Source organism: Onychostoma macrolepis, chromosome 22 (assembly GCF_012432095.1).
Source record: "Onychostoma macrolepis isolate SWU-2019 chromosome 22, ASM1243209v1, whole genome shotgun sequence".
NCBI lineage: Eukaryota > Metazoa > Chordata > Actinopteri > Cypriniformes > Cyprinidae > Onychostoma > Onychostoma macrolepis.
The window spans coordinates 6241239-6255608 of NC_081176.1; the positions used below are offsets into that span (position 1 = coordinate 6241239).

Below are 14370 nucleotides of genomic sequence, written 5' to 3' on the forward strand. Positions count from 1 at the left end.
CAGCGCTGCGGCGGACGGAACGTCTTGTGATGGGCGTTCCAGTTATGGATTGTACCGCATAGGCGGTCGTCGTGGTCGAGGTAGGGAGTCGGAGCTGCCGGAGGAGGTATCCTGCGATGAAGTTGCCCGCTGAGCCAGAGTCGAGGAGGACGGTAACTGTAATCATATGGGAACCGGCAGTAAGCAGCGCATGGGTGGACAGAGGTTTGTATTCATGAAAAGAGGGAGTACAGAACTCACCAGGGCTCGGCGAGGCGTATGGGACACTCCAGGATCCAGTGTTTGTCATCCCCACAGTATAGGCATAATCGCTGGGTAATTCTCCGTTGACGTTCTTGCAAGGTTAATCGAGTGGAATCGGTTTGCATTGGTTCTGGAGGGTCAGTTGTCTCTGGTTGGCGAGGTGGTGGAGATGCGGTGGCTGAGAATGGATCCTGGGAGCATGACTGTAACCGATTGGAACATCGAATGGCCAGTTGAATGAATTTTTCCAGTCCAAAGGTGTCGTCGTATGAACTCAAGTGGGTGCGTAAGCGGGGTTCGAGCCCCTGTCGAAAGGCTGTAAGAAGGGATGGCTTGTTCCAACCACTGGCTGCAGCGAGAGTGCGGAATTGCAATGCATATTGATGTATGGTTTGATTACCCTGACGAAGATGATATAATTTCTCCCCACGGAGGAATCCCTGGCGAACTGCTGAACACTTCCTTGAAGTGATGAATGAAGTTGGCGGCTGTGTGTCGCGGGCCGGCTTGATTGAGGATGGACTCCGCCCATTTCAGCGCAGGTCCTGTAAGGGATGTCACGATAAAAGCGATCTTTGCTTGATCTGTGGTAAAGACGTGGGGGTGAAGATTGATGGTTAATGTGCATTGCATTAAAAGCCATCGCATTCCTCAGCCAAACCAGAGAAGGGTGTTGGGCGGGCCATGGGACTGGCGAGTATGATCTGTGAGGAAGGATTGGTGATCGTTGGAGGTGGTTGTGGTGATGGTGGAGCTGGTGGAGCTGGTGGTGTGGGTTGCTGTAGCAGTACCTTTTTGATGGAATCCACCAGCTCCTGGAATGGGTCCGTAGTGCTCATCGTGGTGTTGTCGGTTCGGTCCGATCTTCTGTTAAGGTCAGAGCCGGACACAAAGGTGAGTGTAAACAAAGGTGAGTTTATTGAAGTGAGTCCAAGCAAGGAGAGTATTCAAAAGGTGCAGTGACAATCCGTGAATGACTGGTTTCTTGTTTCAGCAGGTTAGGAAGACGAGACGAGGGGAACCACACAGACTCACACTTATACACCGTCGACGAAGGATCTGGAAGGGGAAGACAACAGAGGCAAATGGAGAACAACAGGAATGGATCTTAAAAGGTAAGTCTTAGGAAGGTAAGGATATCTTAGTCTTTCTTGAGATGAGAGTCCACGTAGCAATCAACGAGATCGGACGGTGTAGTGTGAGTGGTGCTGGTTTAAGTAGCCGGGTTGATTACTGAGGTGATTTGGTGCAGGTGCGGGTGATTAGTACTCTGGTGACCTGGAACGCTGTGATTGGTGGGGTGAAGGGCCTGACTGATTCGTGACACATACAAATAAACAAACACATTTTTTTTTTTTTTGAAAAGGCAAAAATATGTTTTTAATAGTTTTTGATTAACGATAATAACTATGGACCCTGGACATCCGGAAATTTCCTATGGTGATTATGTGTTTTGAACCGCTACAGTTGAATTCAGGTGAGTTTGTATAATCTTCAAGAAAATTAAATTAATAAATTAAGTTGTTGAAGTTCCACTTTAGATATTAAAATATAAAGTATGTGTTGGAACTCTATTTTAAATTCATAAATTAATTTCCCGGTAGTAAATGTCGACATATTTAATCTCTTGACTGATGTCAATAAATAAATTAATATTGTTACTGTTGTTGTTCATAGTTTGTCCACCACGAAGCGCCATATAACAAGCGGTGAAGCTGTCAAGAGTATGCGATGACAGCCAGGTATGATTCATTCTAGCGAATCGCTTCATTCCCGCGGCTCGCTAAAAGAATCGATTCAAAGAACTGATTTATTTGAGAGAATTATTTCTTTGAACACTGATGCTTATAACTACGTTTTCGATCAAATAGCTAATAGGTGATATGTTAAACTTAACAGTTTCTATAGTGTTTCAGAATAACTTTGCCCAAATAATGAAAATGAATCAATTCGAAACTAATATCTGATTCGGAACATCACTAGTTTCAGCCAAAATACATGAACAACAGTATCCTGAAACTCTACACCAGAGCAATAAAGATCTCTGCTATAGCCTATGTTAATTTTGACTCTGTGCTACGATACATAGGTACATATTATAAACAGTTGAGTATTACTGTATTAAGACATTGCCATAGAGTGAGAATAGTTCTGATCATGATACTAATGATGTATTCATTTCATTTAAATGATCTAAATGTTGTCACGGGACGGTCGAGAGATGAGGCGAGGACTCAAGTGCAGGAGAAAGTGGGTCTTTTAATAATAAAGTGCAACAACAAAAAATGAACAAAAACCACCCCGAAGGGGAAAAACAGGCAGGCAGGCAGAGGACCACAGCACAAGCAAACAAACCCACACACGACATGAAACATCCGACATCAAACAACGTAACAGCTCAGGACTGCATACACCAGGAGACTATATGGGGAGCCAAACGAGGAGGACACAGGTGAAGTAACTGAAACAATAATGAGATAACAAGGAGGGCGGGGTCAGACAATAGACAGGAGAGCACATGGCACCAACAACAAACAACAAGCCATGTGCTACCACACACAGTGACATCTGGTGGCCAACCAGGGCCCACCAGCAGGGCCGTGACACAACCCCCCCTTTAAGGAGCGGATTCCAGACGCTCCACACACTAAAACTGAAATAAAAATGTCTAGGAGAGAGGTGGGCCGGAGGCGGATCAGGGGGAGAGATGGTGGGCCAGGCCCATGTAGCGGCAGAGGGGGACCTGGGGACTGAGGCAGCGCCGGCGGGATGGGGACCCAGGGCAGAACCCGCCACCACAGCGGTGTGTGGAGCTGCCACCTGGGAACGGGCAATGACAGGCTCTGCCGTTTCGGGAGACTTGTGAGCGGATACCTCTGCCTCGGGAGAACTGCGAACGGGAACCTTGTGAGCGAACGCCGCCGCCTCGGGAACTTTGCGAGCGGGAACTGCCGCCTCGGGAGCTTTGAGAGCGGACCCCGCCGCCTCGGGAGCTTTGAGAGTGGGAACCGCCGCCTCGGGAGCTTTGAGAGCGTGAACTGCCACCTCGGGAGCTTTGAGAGCGTGAACTGCCGCCTCGGGGAATTCGGGAGGAACGTGAGCGGGCACCGCCGCCCCCGGGAACTCGTGAGCAGGCCCCGCCGCCTCGGGAGTCTTGTGTGCGGACACCGCCGCTTCGGGGATCCTGTGAGGATCGTGAGCGGCCACCGCCGCCTCGGGAACCTTGTGTGCGGACACCGCTGCCTCGGGAGGATCGTGAGCGGACACCGCTGCCTCGGGAACCTTGTGTGCGGACACCGCCGCCTCGGGAACCTTGTGTGCGGACACCGCCGCCTCGGGAACCTTGTGTGAGGACACCGCCGCCTCGGGAACCTTGTGTGCGGACACCGCCGCCTCGGGAGGATCGTGAGCGGACACCGCCGCCTCGGGAACCTTGTGTGCGGACACCGCCGCTTCGGGGATCCTGTGAGGATCATGAGCGGCCTCCGCCGCCTCAGGAACCTTGTGAGCGGCCACCGCCGTTTCGGGACGATTGTGAATGGCTACCGCCGCCTCGGGAACCTTGTGAGCGGACACCGCCGCTTCGGGGATCCTGTGAGGATCGTGAGCGGCCACCGCCGCCTCAGGAACCTTGTGAGCGGCCACCGCCGTTTCGGGGATCCTGTGAGGATCATGAGCGGCCACCGCCGCCTCGAGAGGATCGTGAGCGGGCACCGCGGCTTCGGGAGCTTTGTGAGCGGGCACCGCCGCCTCAGGAGCTTCGTGAGCGGGCGCCGCCGCCTCGAGAGGATCGTGAGCGGGCGCCGCGGCTTCGGGAGCTTTGTGAGCGGGCACCGCCGCCTCGAAAGGATTGTGAGCGGGCACCGCCGCTTCGGGAGCTTTGTGAGCTGGCACCGGCGCCTCGGGAGGAACGTGTGCGGAAACCGCCACTTCGGAAGCCTTGTGAGCGGACACTGCCGCTTCGGGAGCCTTGTGAGCGGACACCGCCGCTTCGGGAGCCTTGTGAGCGGACACCGCCGCCTCGGGAGGAACGTGTGCGGACACCGCCGCCTCGGGAGGAACGTGTGCGGACACCGCCGCCTCGGGAGGAACGTGTGCGGACACCGCCGCTTCGGGAGCCTTGTGAGCGGACACCGCCGCCGCCTCGAGAGGATCGTGAGCGGGCGCCGCGGCTTTGGGAGCTTTGTGAGCGGGCACCGCCGCCTCGAAAGGATTGTGAGCGGGCACCGCCGCTTCGGGAGCTTTGTGAGCTGGCACCGCGCTGGAGGAACGTGTGCGAAACCGCCGCTTGAAGCCTTGTGAGCGGACACTGCCGCTGGGAGTTTTGTGAGCGGACACCGCCGCCTGGAGGAACGTGTGCGGACACCGCCGCTTGAGCCTTGTGAGCGGACACCGCCGCCGCCTCGGGAGGAACGTGAGCGAAACCGCCGCTGAGGAACGTGTGCGGAAACCGCCGCTGAAGCCTTGTGAGCGGAAACCGCCGCCTGAGGAACGTGTGCGAAACCGCCGCTGAAGTTTTGTGAGCGGACACCGCCGCCTGGAAGAACGTGTGCGGACACCGCCGCCTGGGAGCCTTTTGTGAGCGGACACCGCCGCTGAGGAACGTGTGCGGACACCGCCGCTTGGAGTTTTGTGAGCGGACACCGCCGCTGAGGAACGTGGTGCGGACACCGCCGCCTGAGGAACGTGCGGACACCGCCGCTTGAGCCTTGTGAGCGGACACCGCCGCCGCTGAGGAACGTGAGCGGACACCGCCGCCTCGAGGAACGTGTGCGGAAACCGCCGCCTGAAGCCTTGTGAGCGGACACCGCCGCCTGAAGAACGTGTGCGGACACCGCCGCTGAGCCTTGTGAGCGGACACCGCCGCCTGAGGAACGTGCGGACACCGCCGCTTCGGGAGCCTTGTGAGCGGACACCGCCGCCTCGGGAGGAACGTGAGCGGGTACCGCAGCCTCGGGAGGAACGTGAGCGGGTACCGCAGCCTCGGGAGGAACGTGAGCGGGTACCGCCGCCTCGAGCGCGACCAGACCACGCCGCATTGACATCAGTGGGGTTCCTGCACGCCGTATCAGCCCGGGACGCTCTGGAAGCGGGCTGGAGGTATTGGGTGCGGCAGACGAGGCCTCTGACACCCTTTTGATTGCCGCTGGGGGCCCTGCAGCTTCTGCAGCTTTGTCGGCCACCACTGGAGGTGCTGCAGCTTCGGCGAGCACTGCCTGAGGCACTCCAGCTACCCTAGCTGGGGAACGTGCCAGGAACTCCACAAATTCCCCAAACGTCAGGTGGTCCAGCCCCCTCATCCTCCACCATTTGAGGGGCTCCTCAAGGGCACTATTGAAAAGGTCCTTGAGGGCCGCATCATTGTACCCCAAACCCTCTGCTGCACCACAGAACCTCAGGGCAAACTTCCTCACATCAGTGCCCTGCTGACGGAGGGAGCTCAGGGCCTGGAACTGGAGGATGCGTTGGTAGAGGGGGCTGCTGACATTAGAGGCTGGTGGATGGTGTGAGCCCATTCTCCGCTGAGTCCTCATTTGGCTGTTACGTTCTGTCACGGGACGGTCGAGAGATGAGGCGAGGACTCAAGTGCAGGAGAAAGTGGGTCTTTTAATAATAAAGTGCAACAACAAAAAATGAACAAAAACCACCCCGAAGGGGAAAAACAGGCAGGCAGGCAGAGGACCACAGCACAAGCAAACAAACCCACACACGACATGAAACATCCGACATCAAACAACGTAACAGCACAGGACTGCATACACCAGGAGACTATATGGGGAGCCAAACGAGGAGGACACAGGTGAAGTAACTGAAACAATAATGAGATAACAAGGAGGGCGGGGTCAGACAATAGACAGGAGAGCACATGGCACCAACAACAAACAACAAGCCATGTGCTACCACACACAGTGACATCTGGTGGCCAACCAGGGCCCACCAGCAGGGCCGTGACAAATGTAAACAAAAAGTTGCCTCACTGCCTGAAGTCAACATAAACGATTCAGACCTGCTATCACTTCTGAAGTGAATCATTTGGTCTTGCAAAAAAAAAAAAAAAAAAAGTTTAAAAAGGCCTAGGCCTATATTTACAACTGTCTTGGTTTTAAAACAAAAACAGTAATAATCTATTATCAAAATTACATATTTGTAATATCAAAACTGTTAAGTGATTAGGTATGTAACATTGTGAATTATACACCTTAGCAACTGTATTTACTTTTTACCAATGGGCTTAGCTTTTAGAATTTATCCACCTTATTTTTCCCATAAGAGCAGGCTGATACAAAATTGTTCATACAAACTCTGGCTTTGTGTTAGGCTAGATGTAGTCATGCAGTAATATGATCACAGAATATGTTCTATAGTGTGTCCTGGTTCAATGGAGAGAAGCATGACCGTCTAAACCTCAAAATAAACGTGTAAATGGGTGATAAACTGATTATGGGTTTAATTAGTAAAACTAATTAAAGGTTTTTAATTAATAGTGAATTTTATTGTAAATTAAAATCACATTACTGGCTTCTGATTTGCATTACTATTACACTGTAATTCTACAACTGTAGACTGTAGTAATCTGATGGCATTAACTGTAACTTCACAGCTAAATACAGCAATTCTACAGGAGCATACTGCTAAATCACAGTATGGAACAACTACTGTGAGGTTGTATACAGCTGTCATTTCACAATTATTACAGTAAAAATACAGTAAATTACTGTGAAAGTAATGCACCTAGTAGCCAGTAATTTACTGTGAATTTACGGGCAAATATTTTACAGTGTTTGTTGGGCCAGTTGGGTGGACCTTACAGTGTTCAGGGCTTGGTTTTCTGATACTTCTGTTTAGTTTGGTTACAGTGTCAGGATCCAAACTTCCAGGCTTTGTGATTTTGGTTGTCTTGCCCCTCTTCCTCTTCCTCATTACCCTCCTAATTTCCTTCCCTATTTATTTTCCATGTGTGATGTGTCCTGTACTTTTTCATCATCGTTTTTCACTGGTGTGGAAGTCCATTTACAAGAGTCCTGACCCTCCACTGTGTCTGTCCTATATCTGCCTACCTTTCCAGAGTATTGCCCCTGTCTGCTAGAACTGTGTTTTTTCCCTCTTTGGAGAGATTTTTTGTTGTGTTCTGTTTATTTATGACTTACAATGAAGCCAATTTCTCACTCTGCATTTGAGTACTCATGTTTTTATGTTTCTCTTCCTCCATACTGAAGAGTTTCACATCATGAATTAGTAAGTTTTTAGACACAAACAAACCAAATCCATCCAATAATAGACATAAACTCCAAAGCTGAATAAATAAGTTTTCCATTGATGTATGGTTTGTTAGGATAGGACAATATGTGGCTGAGCACTATTTGAAAATCTGGAATCTGAGGGTGCATATATTGAGAAAATCACCTTTAAATTTGTCCAAATGAAGTTCTCTGCAATGCATATTACTGATCAAAAATTAAGTTTTTATATATTTAGGGTAGGAAATGTACAAAATATCTTCATGGAACATGATCTTTACTTAATATCCTAATGATTTTTGGCATAAAAGAAAAATCATTTTGACCCATACAATGTATAAGTTTAGTTTCAGTAAACACCTTTAACACATCCACAGTTTCTCTGAAATTTTAAGTTAGTTTCACTAATTAAACCACATATTCACATGATCACGGGTCTCTGATGTCAGTTAATGATCAAGTGACATACAATATTTAATTTCTGCATTAAATTATTGTGAAAAATTACAATAATATTGTATATTGTTGATAATTAAATGTTTAATTAAATTTGAAATGTTAAAGTAATTCTGCATATCTGATCAAATATTCTAAAAATCTAAACATACTGCGTTCATTATATTACTGTCCGTCTCTAGGTTGATCATAGATGTTTAACATCGTCTACATTATTATTTATCTTTTTTTTTTTTTGGTTCACATATAGCTTAAATATGTGCAGTCCTCATGAAGCTCGAACAGCATCATACAGGCATAAAATGTATCTGCAGTTCTTCAAACTGAACGCTAGAGGTCATCAAAACATCACAGATTTATTGAATCTACTCAGAATAGGCATCTAAATACAATTTATATAAAATTGTAACCCATAAACGAGTCTATGATGAGAATATTACGATTAAACAAAGGACAATATGCAACAAATGATACTAGAATGTCACATTGATTTTATTGATAATTGTATTTCAACTGGAGTTTAAATTTAGATTGTAGGTCTATATGTTTTTATCTTTACAGACTAAAGCTCCAAGAGCTCACAATTTTTAAGATGTCCGTTTTTGTCTCCTCCACTTGTAGATCTGACATCATAAACCAGAAAAACCACAGTAGTCACGCCCACCAAAGCAGAGAGGACCAATCGGATCACAGCTTCTGAAGTATTACAACAATGACCTTGGCCTTCTGAAGAGAGAGAGAGAGCAAATAACCGATAATAAAACGGAATTGTGATTTTATCTCATTACGACAAAAATGTCAATTTAGCAAAATCCCACTTCTGCTAAACAGAAAAATATGGGGAACTTTACATAGTTTTTCATGGAAAAAACAACCAACTAATATCATCACTGCTGCTGTACCTGAGCATGTGTGACAGAGTTGACTGATGTCCAGATGTCTCGTCTGGTTGCTGATGGGATTGTTGAGCACACAGCTGTAGGTGTTTTTATCCTGATATTCCACCTCCAGAGGTAGAGAGAGACTGATGCTGAGATCAGACACACTGATGCTGGACAATAAACTGTTTCCTTTGTACCAGGAGAGACTCACATGACTCACATTCACCACTGAACACAACAATGAACAATATGATGATGATGAAGAACATTGTGAAGAGTTACTGCTGATGGCAGGAACAGACAGACGAGCTGCAAACATGAGAGAAATATGGATAATAACAATTAGGTATGTCATCTTTTTAAACATTCTACATATAGCATAGCCTATGCTATAAATAACCTCTTATTCACCATAGACTGAAACACTGAATGTTTTTAATGTCAGTTTTGCTCCTCTTATCTCTAGTTTATAGAGTCCAGTATGTTGAGTTGTGATGTTTGTGATGGTCAGAGATCCAGTATGTTTGTTCAATTTCAGTCTGTCTCTGAATCTCCCATCGAGACCATCATCATATGTGATGAAGATTCCAGTAGCTCTATTGATTTCAGCAATCTTTTCGGCTCCAAAATTCCACAGTATGTCGTCGTCTTCATGTATTTCAGTAACATCAGTGTGTAGAGTGACAGAATCTCCTTCCATTTTCGAAACTGACTGAACTTCATTTGTCTCAGCACCAAACACACCTGGTGAACATGAAGAGGTTTTGTCAGAAATAAAGACTCTTGTTGGTTTACAAAGTGTAATGTAATGTTTAAATGCTTACAGAACAACATCCATTAAAAAAAGATTTCCTTGACTTCTAGTTGTTCATGAATACTGACATTTCCTGTATTTTTTTTTTTTTACATTTCCATTTTTATCTCATGTAACGTCCGCTAAATAAATGTTTCTCCAATCTAACAACCTCTAAAATAAAGACATTCCCAACAGCAAAAAAAGTGTGAGAAATTTAAATGAACTGATTTCCATTATATTCTATGACTGTGGGATCCTGTGCACCTAAACAAAGTTCATATTGTTCAAGATATGTGACACTATGACAGTAAGCCATAAAAATACATTTATAACTTACCAATCAGATGATACCAATACAAACAGAACAAAACTAGCATGTGAGACATTTTCTTTAATGGTTCAGTGAAAAGTCTGATCTAATAAGACCATCTGCTAAAAACAATCAGACTGATGTAACCAAACAGCAGGGCTATTGGTGTGTGAATCCTTTTTGACCCTCCTAGTTCACACACACACACACACACACACACACACACACACACACACACACACACGCGCACGCACACACTGAGAATAGTTACCTACATATAAATGTTCTTCTAGTTCTTATTGGATCTTTAACTGTTCTTAATGGGTGAAAACATTATTTTAACATTTAAAATTGATCATGTTTCAAAGGAACTATAGCTTATGTAAAGTATAAGTGAAATATTGTGAAATCTTCCTAAAATTGTATTGTAAAATAGAGATTTCTGAATTTAAAATTGTTGTAATCAACTGCCAGTTGTTTTATATGGCAAAATGAACAAAAAAACAAAACAAGTTAAAACCGTTTGCCATCTCTCATTGCCAGTCTCATTGAAGTGTGACTCTAGCAGCTTCAACATATTCAAACTGAAACCTGCTGTGGTTAGTTTTCTTCACGTATGTGATTTGCTTGGTGGACAAGCAGCTTTTGCAGGAAAGTGCCCATTTGTTTGATGTGTTTTTGGTTTGTAGGTGAAGAGCATCTTCCTGTCCTACTTTAATGAACCTCACAGTCTGACAAACAGAATTGCTTTACCATGAATAAAGTACTGACAGCTGATTATCACTCAACATTTAACCTACAACACCAATGCGACCATTTATTCTTTAATCTGCAGGCACATTAGATCACAATGAGAAACTGTGTTTGACACAGAGGAAGAAAACGCATTAACAATGTAGCCAGATGCCCTCCTCCAAAGGGGATGCTGGGTGCATTTTGCACTGCATTTGAGAGGAGTTCCAGGTTTTTTTTTTTAAATGTAGCGGATAAAAATGATATTCTGCAATTATGGTTAGATGAGCAATCTCACCTGCAAGTCGTAGCCAATGGGCTTCTCTGTCTGTTTTGATACCTGGAAATTAAAGAGGTAACTCTCAGAAGTTCAAAGAGTACACCCTGTTAAAGATTATTATCAAAATATTTAACATTGAAATGAATAATGAATGTGCATTTTGTAAAAATGAACCAGAACAATCAACAGATTATTTCTTCACAAGTTGAAATATTTAGAAATTTAACGTAATTTTGAATTATTTCTGATAGAATTACAATGTTGTTATGAGATGGAGAAATTATGTAAAAAAATAACAAAACAAAACGGTTTGTTAAAAACTTATAAGGTAACACAGTGATGCTTATGAAGACCCGTGGTATTGTGCATTTGTTATACATTTTGGGGATTTTATATATTGGTTAATATTTCTGTTTAACTTGATTAACATGCCTGATGAGAAGTAGTAACTGTAGGAAATGATGTTACACACAGATCAGACTCTGCAGCATTGTGGTACTTTCATCAATGGCTTTGCCCTTTGGCCAGAACGTAAATTCCTCATCACATAGTGTAGTGCGCCACCTACAGGCAACTCAGTACACATTTTTAAAGATTCTTATAAAGAATAAAACTGGCTTTGAAACATACACAAATTTAAGTAGGCAATTAAGTGGCATTAAGTAAAAGGTATAATAGCAAATGAAGGAAGAAATGGCAAAAGGAAGAAGATTTGGAAACAGGAAAGAGGATATATTAATCTCCAGAATGCATATCGGACGTTGTTCCTTAAATCAGTCTCTGTATAGAATAGATAATAGATTAATAGATTATGGTTGCATATACAGCTCAACACCAGCATCCACTTTAAAGAAAATAAATGTTATTCAGTCACAAGCTTTAAGAATAAGTTGTGAGGCATTCAGAACATCCTCTATTCAGGTAGAAATGGCAGAAATGCCTCTGGAAATACTTATTTTTATAATTTAAAATTGATCATATTTGAAAGGGACTACAACCCGAATTTTGGAAATGTTGGGATGTTTTTTTTTTTTTTTAAATAAAATGAAAACTAAAAGACTTTAAAAATCACGTGAGCCAATATTTGATTCACAATAGAACATAGATAACATAAATGTTTAAACTGAGAAATTTTACAATTTTATGTACAAAATGAGATCATTTCAAATGTAATGCCTGCTACAGGTCCATGGTGTAGCATCTCCTCTTGTTTTCAAAACAGTTTGAAGACGTCTGGGCATCGAGGTTATGAGTTTCTGGAGCCATTTCTTGCCTGATATAGGTTTCCAGTTGCTGAAGAGTTTGTGGTCGTCTTTGACGTATTTTTTGTTTAATGATGGGCCAAATCTCTATAGGTGAAAGATCTGGACTGCAGGCAGGCCAATTCAGCACCTGTACTCCTCTACTAAGAAGCCATGCTGTTGTAATAGCTGCAGTATGTGGTTTTGCATTGTTCTGCTGAAATACACAAGGCCTTCCCTGAAATAGACGTTGTCTGGAGGGGAGCATATGTTGCTCTAAAACCTTTATATACCTTTCAGCATTCATAGTGCCTTCCAAAACATGCAAGCTGCCCATACTGTATGCACTTATGCACCCCCATACCACCAGAGATGCTGGCTTTTGAACTGAACGCTGATGACACGCTGGAAGTTCTCCCACCTCTTCAGGTTGGGGGACATGGCGTCCTTGATTTCCAACAAGAAATGTCAAATTTGGACTCGTCTGACCATAGAACACTTCACTTTGAAACAGTCCATTTTAAATGAGCCTTGGCCCACAGGACACGACGGCGCTTCTGGACCATGTTCACATATGGCTTCCTTTTTGCATGATAGAGCTTTAGTTGGCATCTGCAGATGGCTCGGCGGATTGTGTTTACCGACAGTGGTTTCTGGAAGTATTCCTGGGCCCATTTAGTAATGTCAATGACAGAATCATGCCAATGAGTGATGCAGTGTCGTCTGAGGGCCCGAAGACCACGGGCATCCAACAAAGGTCTTCGGCCTTGTCCCTTATGCACAGAGATTTCTCCTGTTTCTCTGAATCTTTTGATGATATTATACACTGTAGATGATGAGATTTGCAAAGCCTTTGCAATTTGACGTTGATGAACGTTGTTTTTAAAGTATTCCACACACTTTTTACACACTCTTTCACAGATTGGAGAGCCTCTGCCCATCTTTACTTCTGAGAGACTCTGCCTCTCTAAGACATCCCTTTTATAGCTAATCATGTTACAGACCTGATGTCAACTAACTTAATTTGTTGCTAGATGTTCTCCCAGCTGAATCTTTTCAATTTTTTCAGCCCTGTGTTGCCCCCGTGCCAACTTTTTTGAGAACTGTAGCAGGCATCAAATTTGAAATGAGCTCATTTAGTGGATAAGTGTAAAATTTATCCGTTTAAACAATTGTTATAGCTAAGTTCTATTGTGAATGAAATATTGGCTCATGTGATTTTAAAGTCTTTTAGTTTTAATTTTATTCAAAAAAAATAAATAAAATAAAAATAAAAACGTCCCAAAATTTCCGGAATTTGGGTTGTTAAATATGGGTAGTAAGAGTGAAATATTGTGAAATCTTCCTAAAATTTCATTGTAAAATAGAGATTTCTGAATTTAAAATTGTTGTAATCAACTGCCAGTTGTTTTTTATGGCAGAATGAACAAAAAACAAAAGTTAAAACCGTTTGCCATCTCTCATTGCCAGTCTCATTGAAGTGTGACTAGCAGATCAACATAGTCAAACTGAAACCTGCTGTGGTTAGTTTTCTTCATGTGTGTGCTGCTTTGTGGACATACAGCTTTTGCAGGAAAGTGCCCATTTGTATGACGTGTGTTTGGTTTGTAGATAAAGAGCATCTTCCGGTCCTGTCAATAGCTTTGGATGGAATGTCAGAAAAGTAGCCCAGAACATAGGAATAAATCATATAAATAATATGAATAAATCATATAAATATTAGTCCATACAGTCAATTCCTCCTTGGTTTTTCCCTAAACCAGATGTAGACCTGTCATTGCAAAATAAGTTGAAAATAAAGGAAATCATCATATCAAAGGATATAGTGGTAAAGTAGCACTTAAATCAGGAATATTATAATAGTATTCAAATATTCACTGATGGATCAAAGAATCTAGAATCAGGGTGTACAGCAGCAGCAGTTTACAGTCCCCATTTCAAATACAGTGTTGGAAAAAGAATTGCAGATCATGTTTCAGTGAATGATTGGATTTTTAATAGCACTTCAGTGAGTGGAAGAAGTTCATTCTATGCATGTAGTGATTTGCTCAAATTCATATTCAGCTTTAATGAGTTTAAACAGTGGGAAATCAACATCCAGGCAAGACACCTTGTATGAAATTCTACAATATCTGTATAGAATATGCAGAATAGGAGTGAGAGAAACAGTTCCATAATAACTAGGCTTCGAAT

At 43.9% G+C, this 14370-nt stretch overlaps 1 protein-coding gene across 1 annotated transcript; it reads right to left on the reverse strand.

Moving 5' to 3' along the window:
- Positions 1 to 8423: 8423 nt before the first annotated feature.
- On the reverse strand, positions 8424 to 10061 carry LOC131531150 (SLAM family member 9-like). Its single transcript, XM_058761715.1, has 4 exons — positions 9952 to 10061; positions 9230 to 9562; positions 8840 to 9127; positions 8424 to 8663 (listed from the first exon to the last, which is right to left on the reverse strand). The coding sequence occupies exons 1-4, from the start codon at positions 9998 to 10000 to the stop codon at positions 8500 to 8502; spliced, it is 834 nt and encodes a 277-aa protein (XP_058617698.1). The 5' UTR covers positions 10001 to 10061; the 3' UTR covers positions 8424 to 8499.
- Positions 10062 to 14370: the final 4309 nt, after the last annotated feature.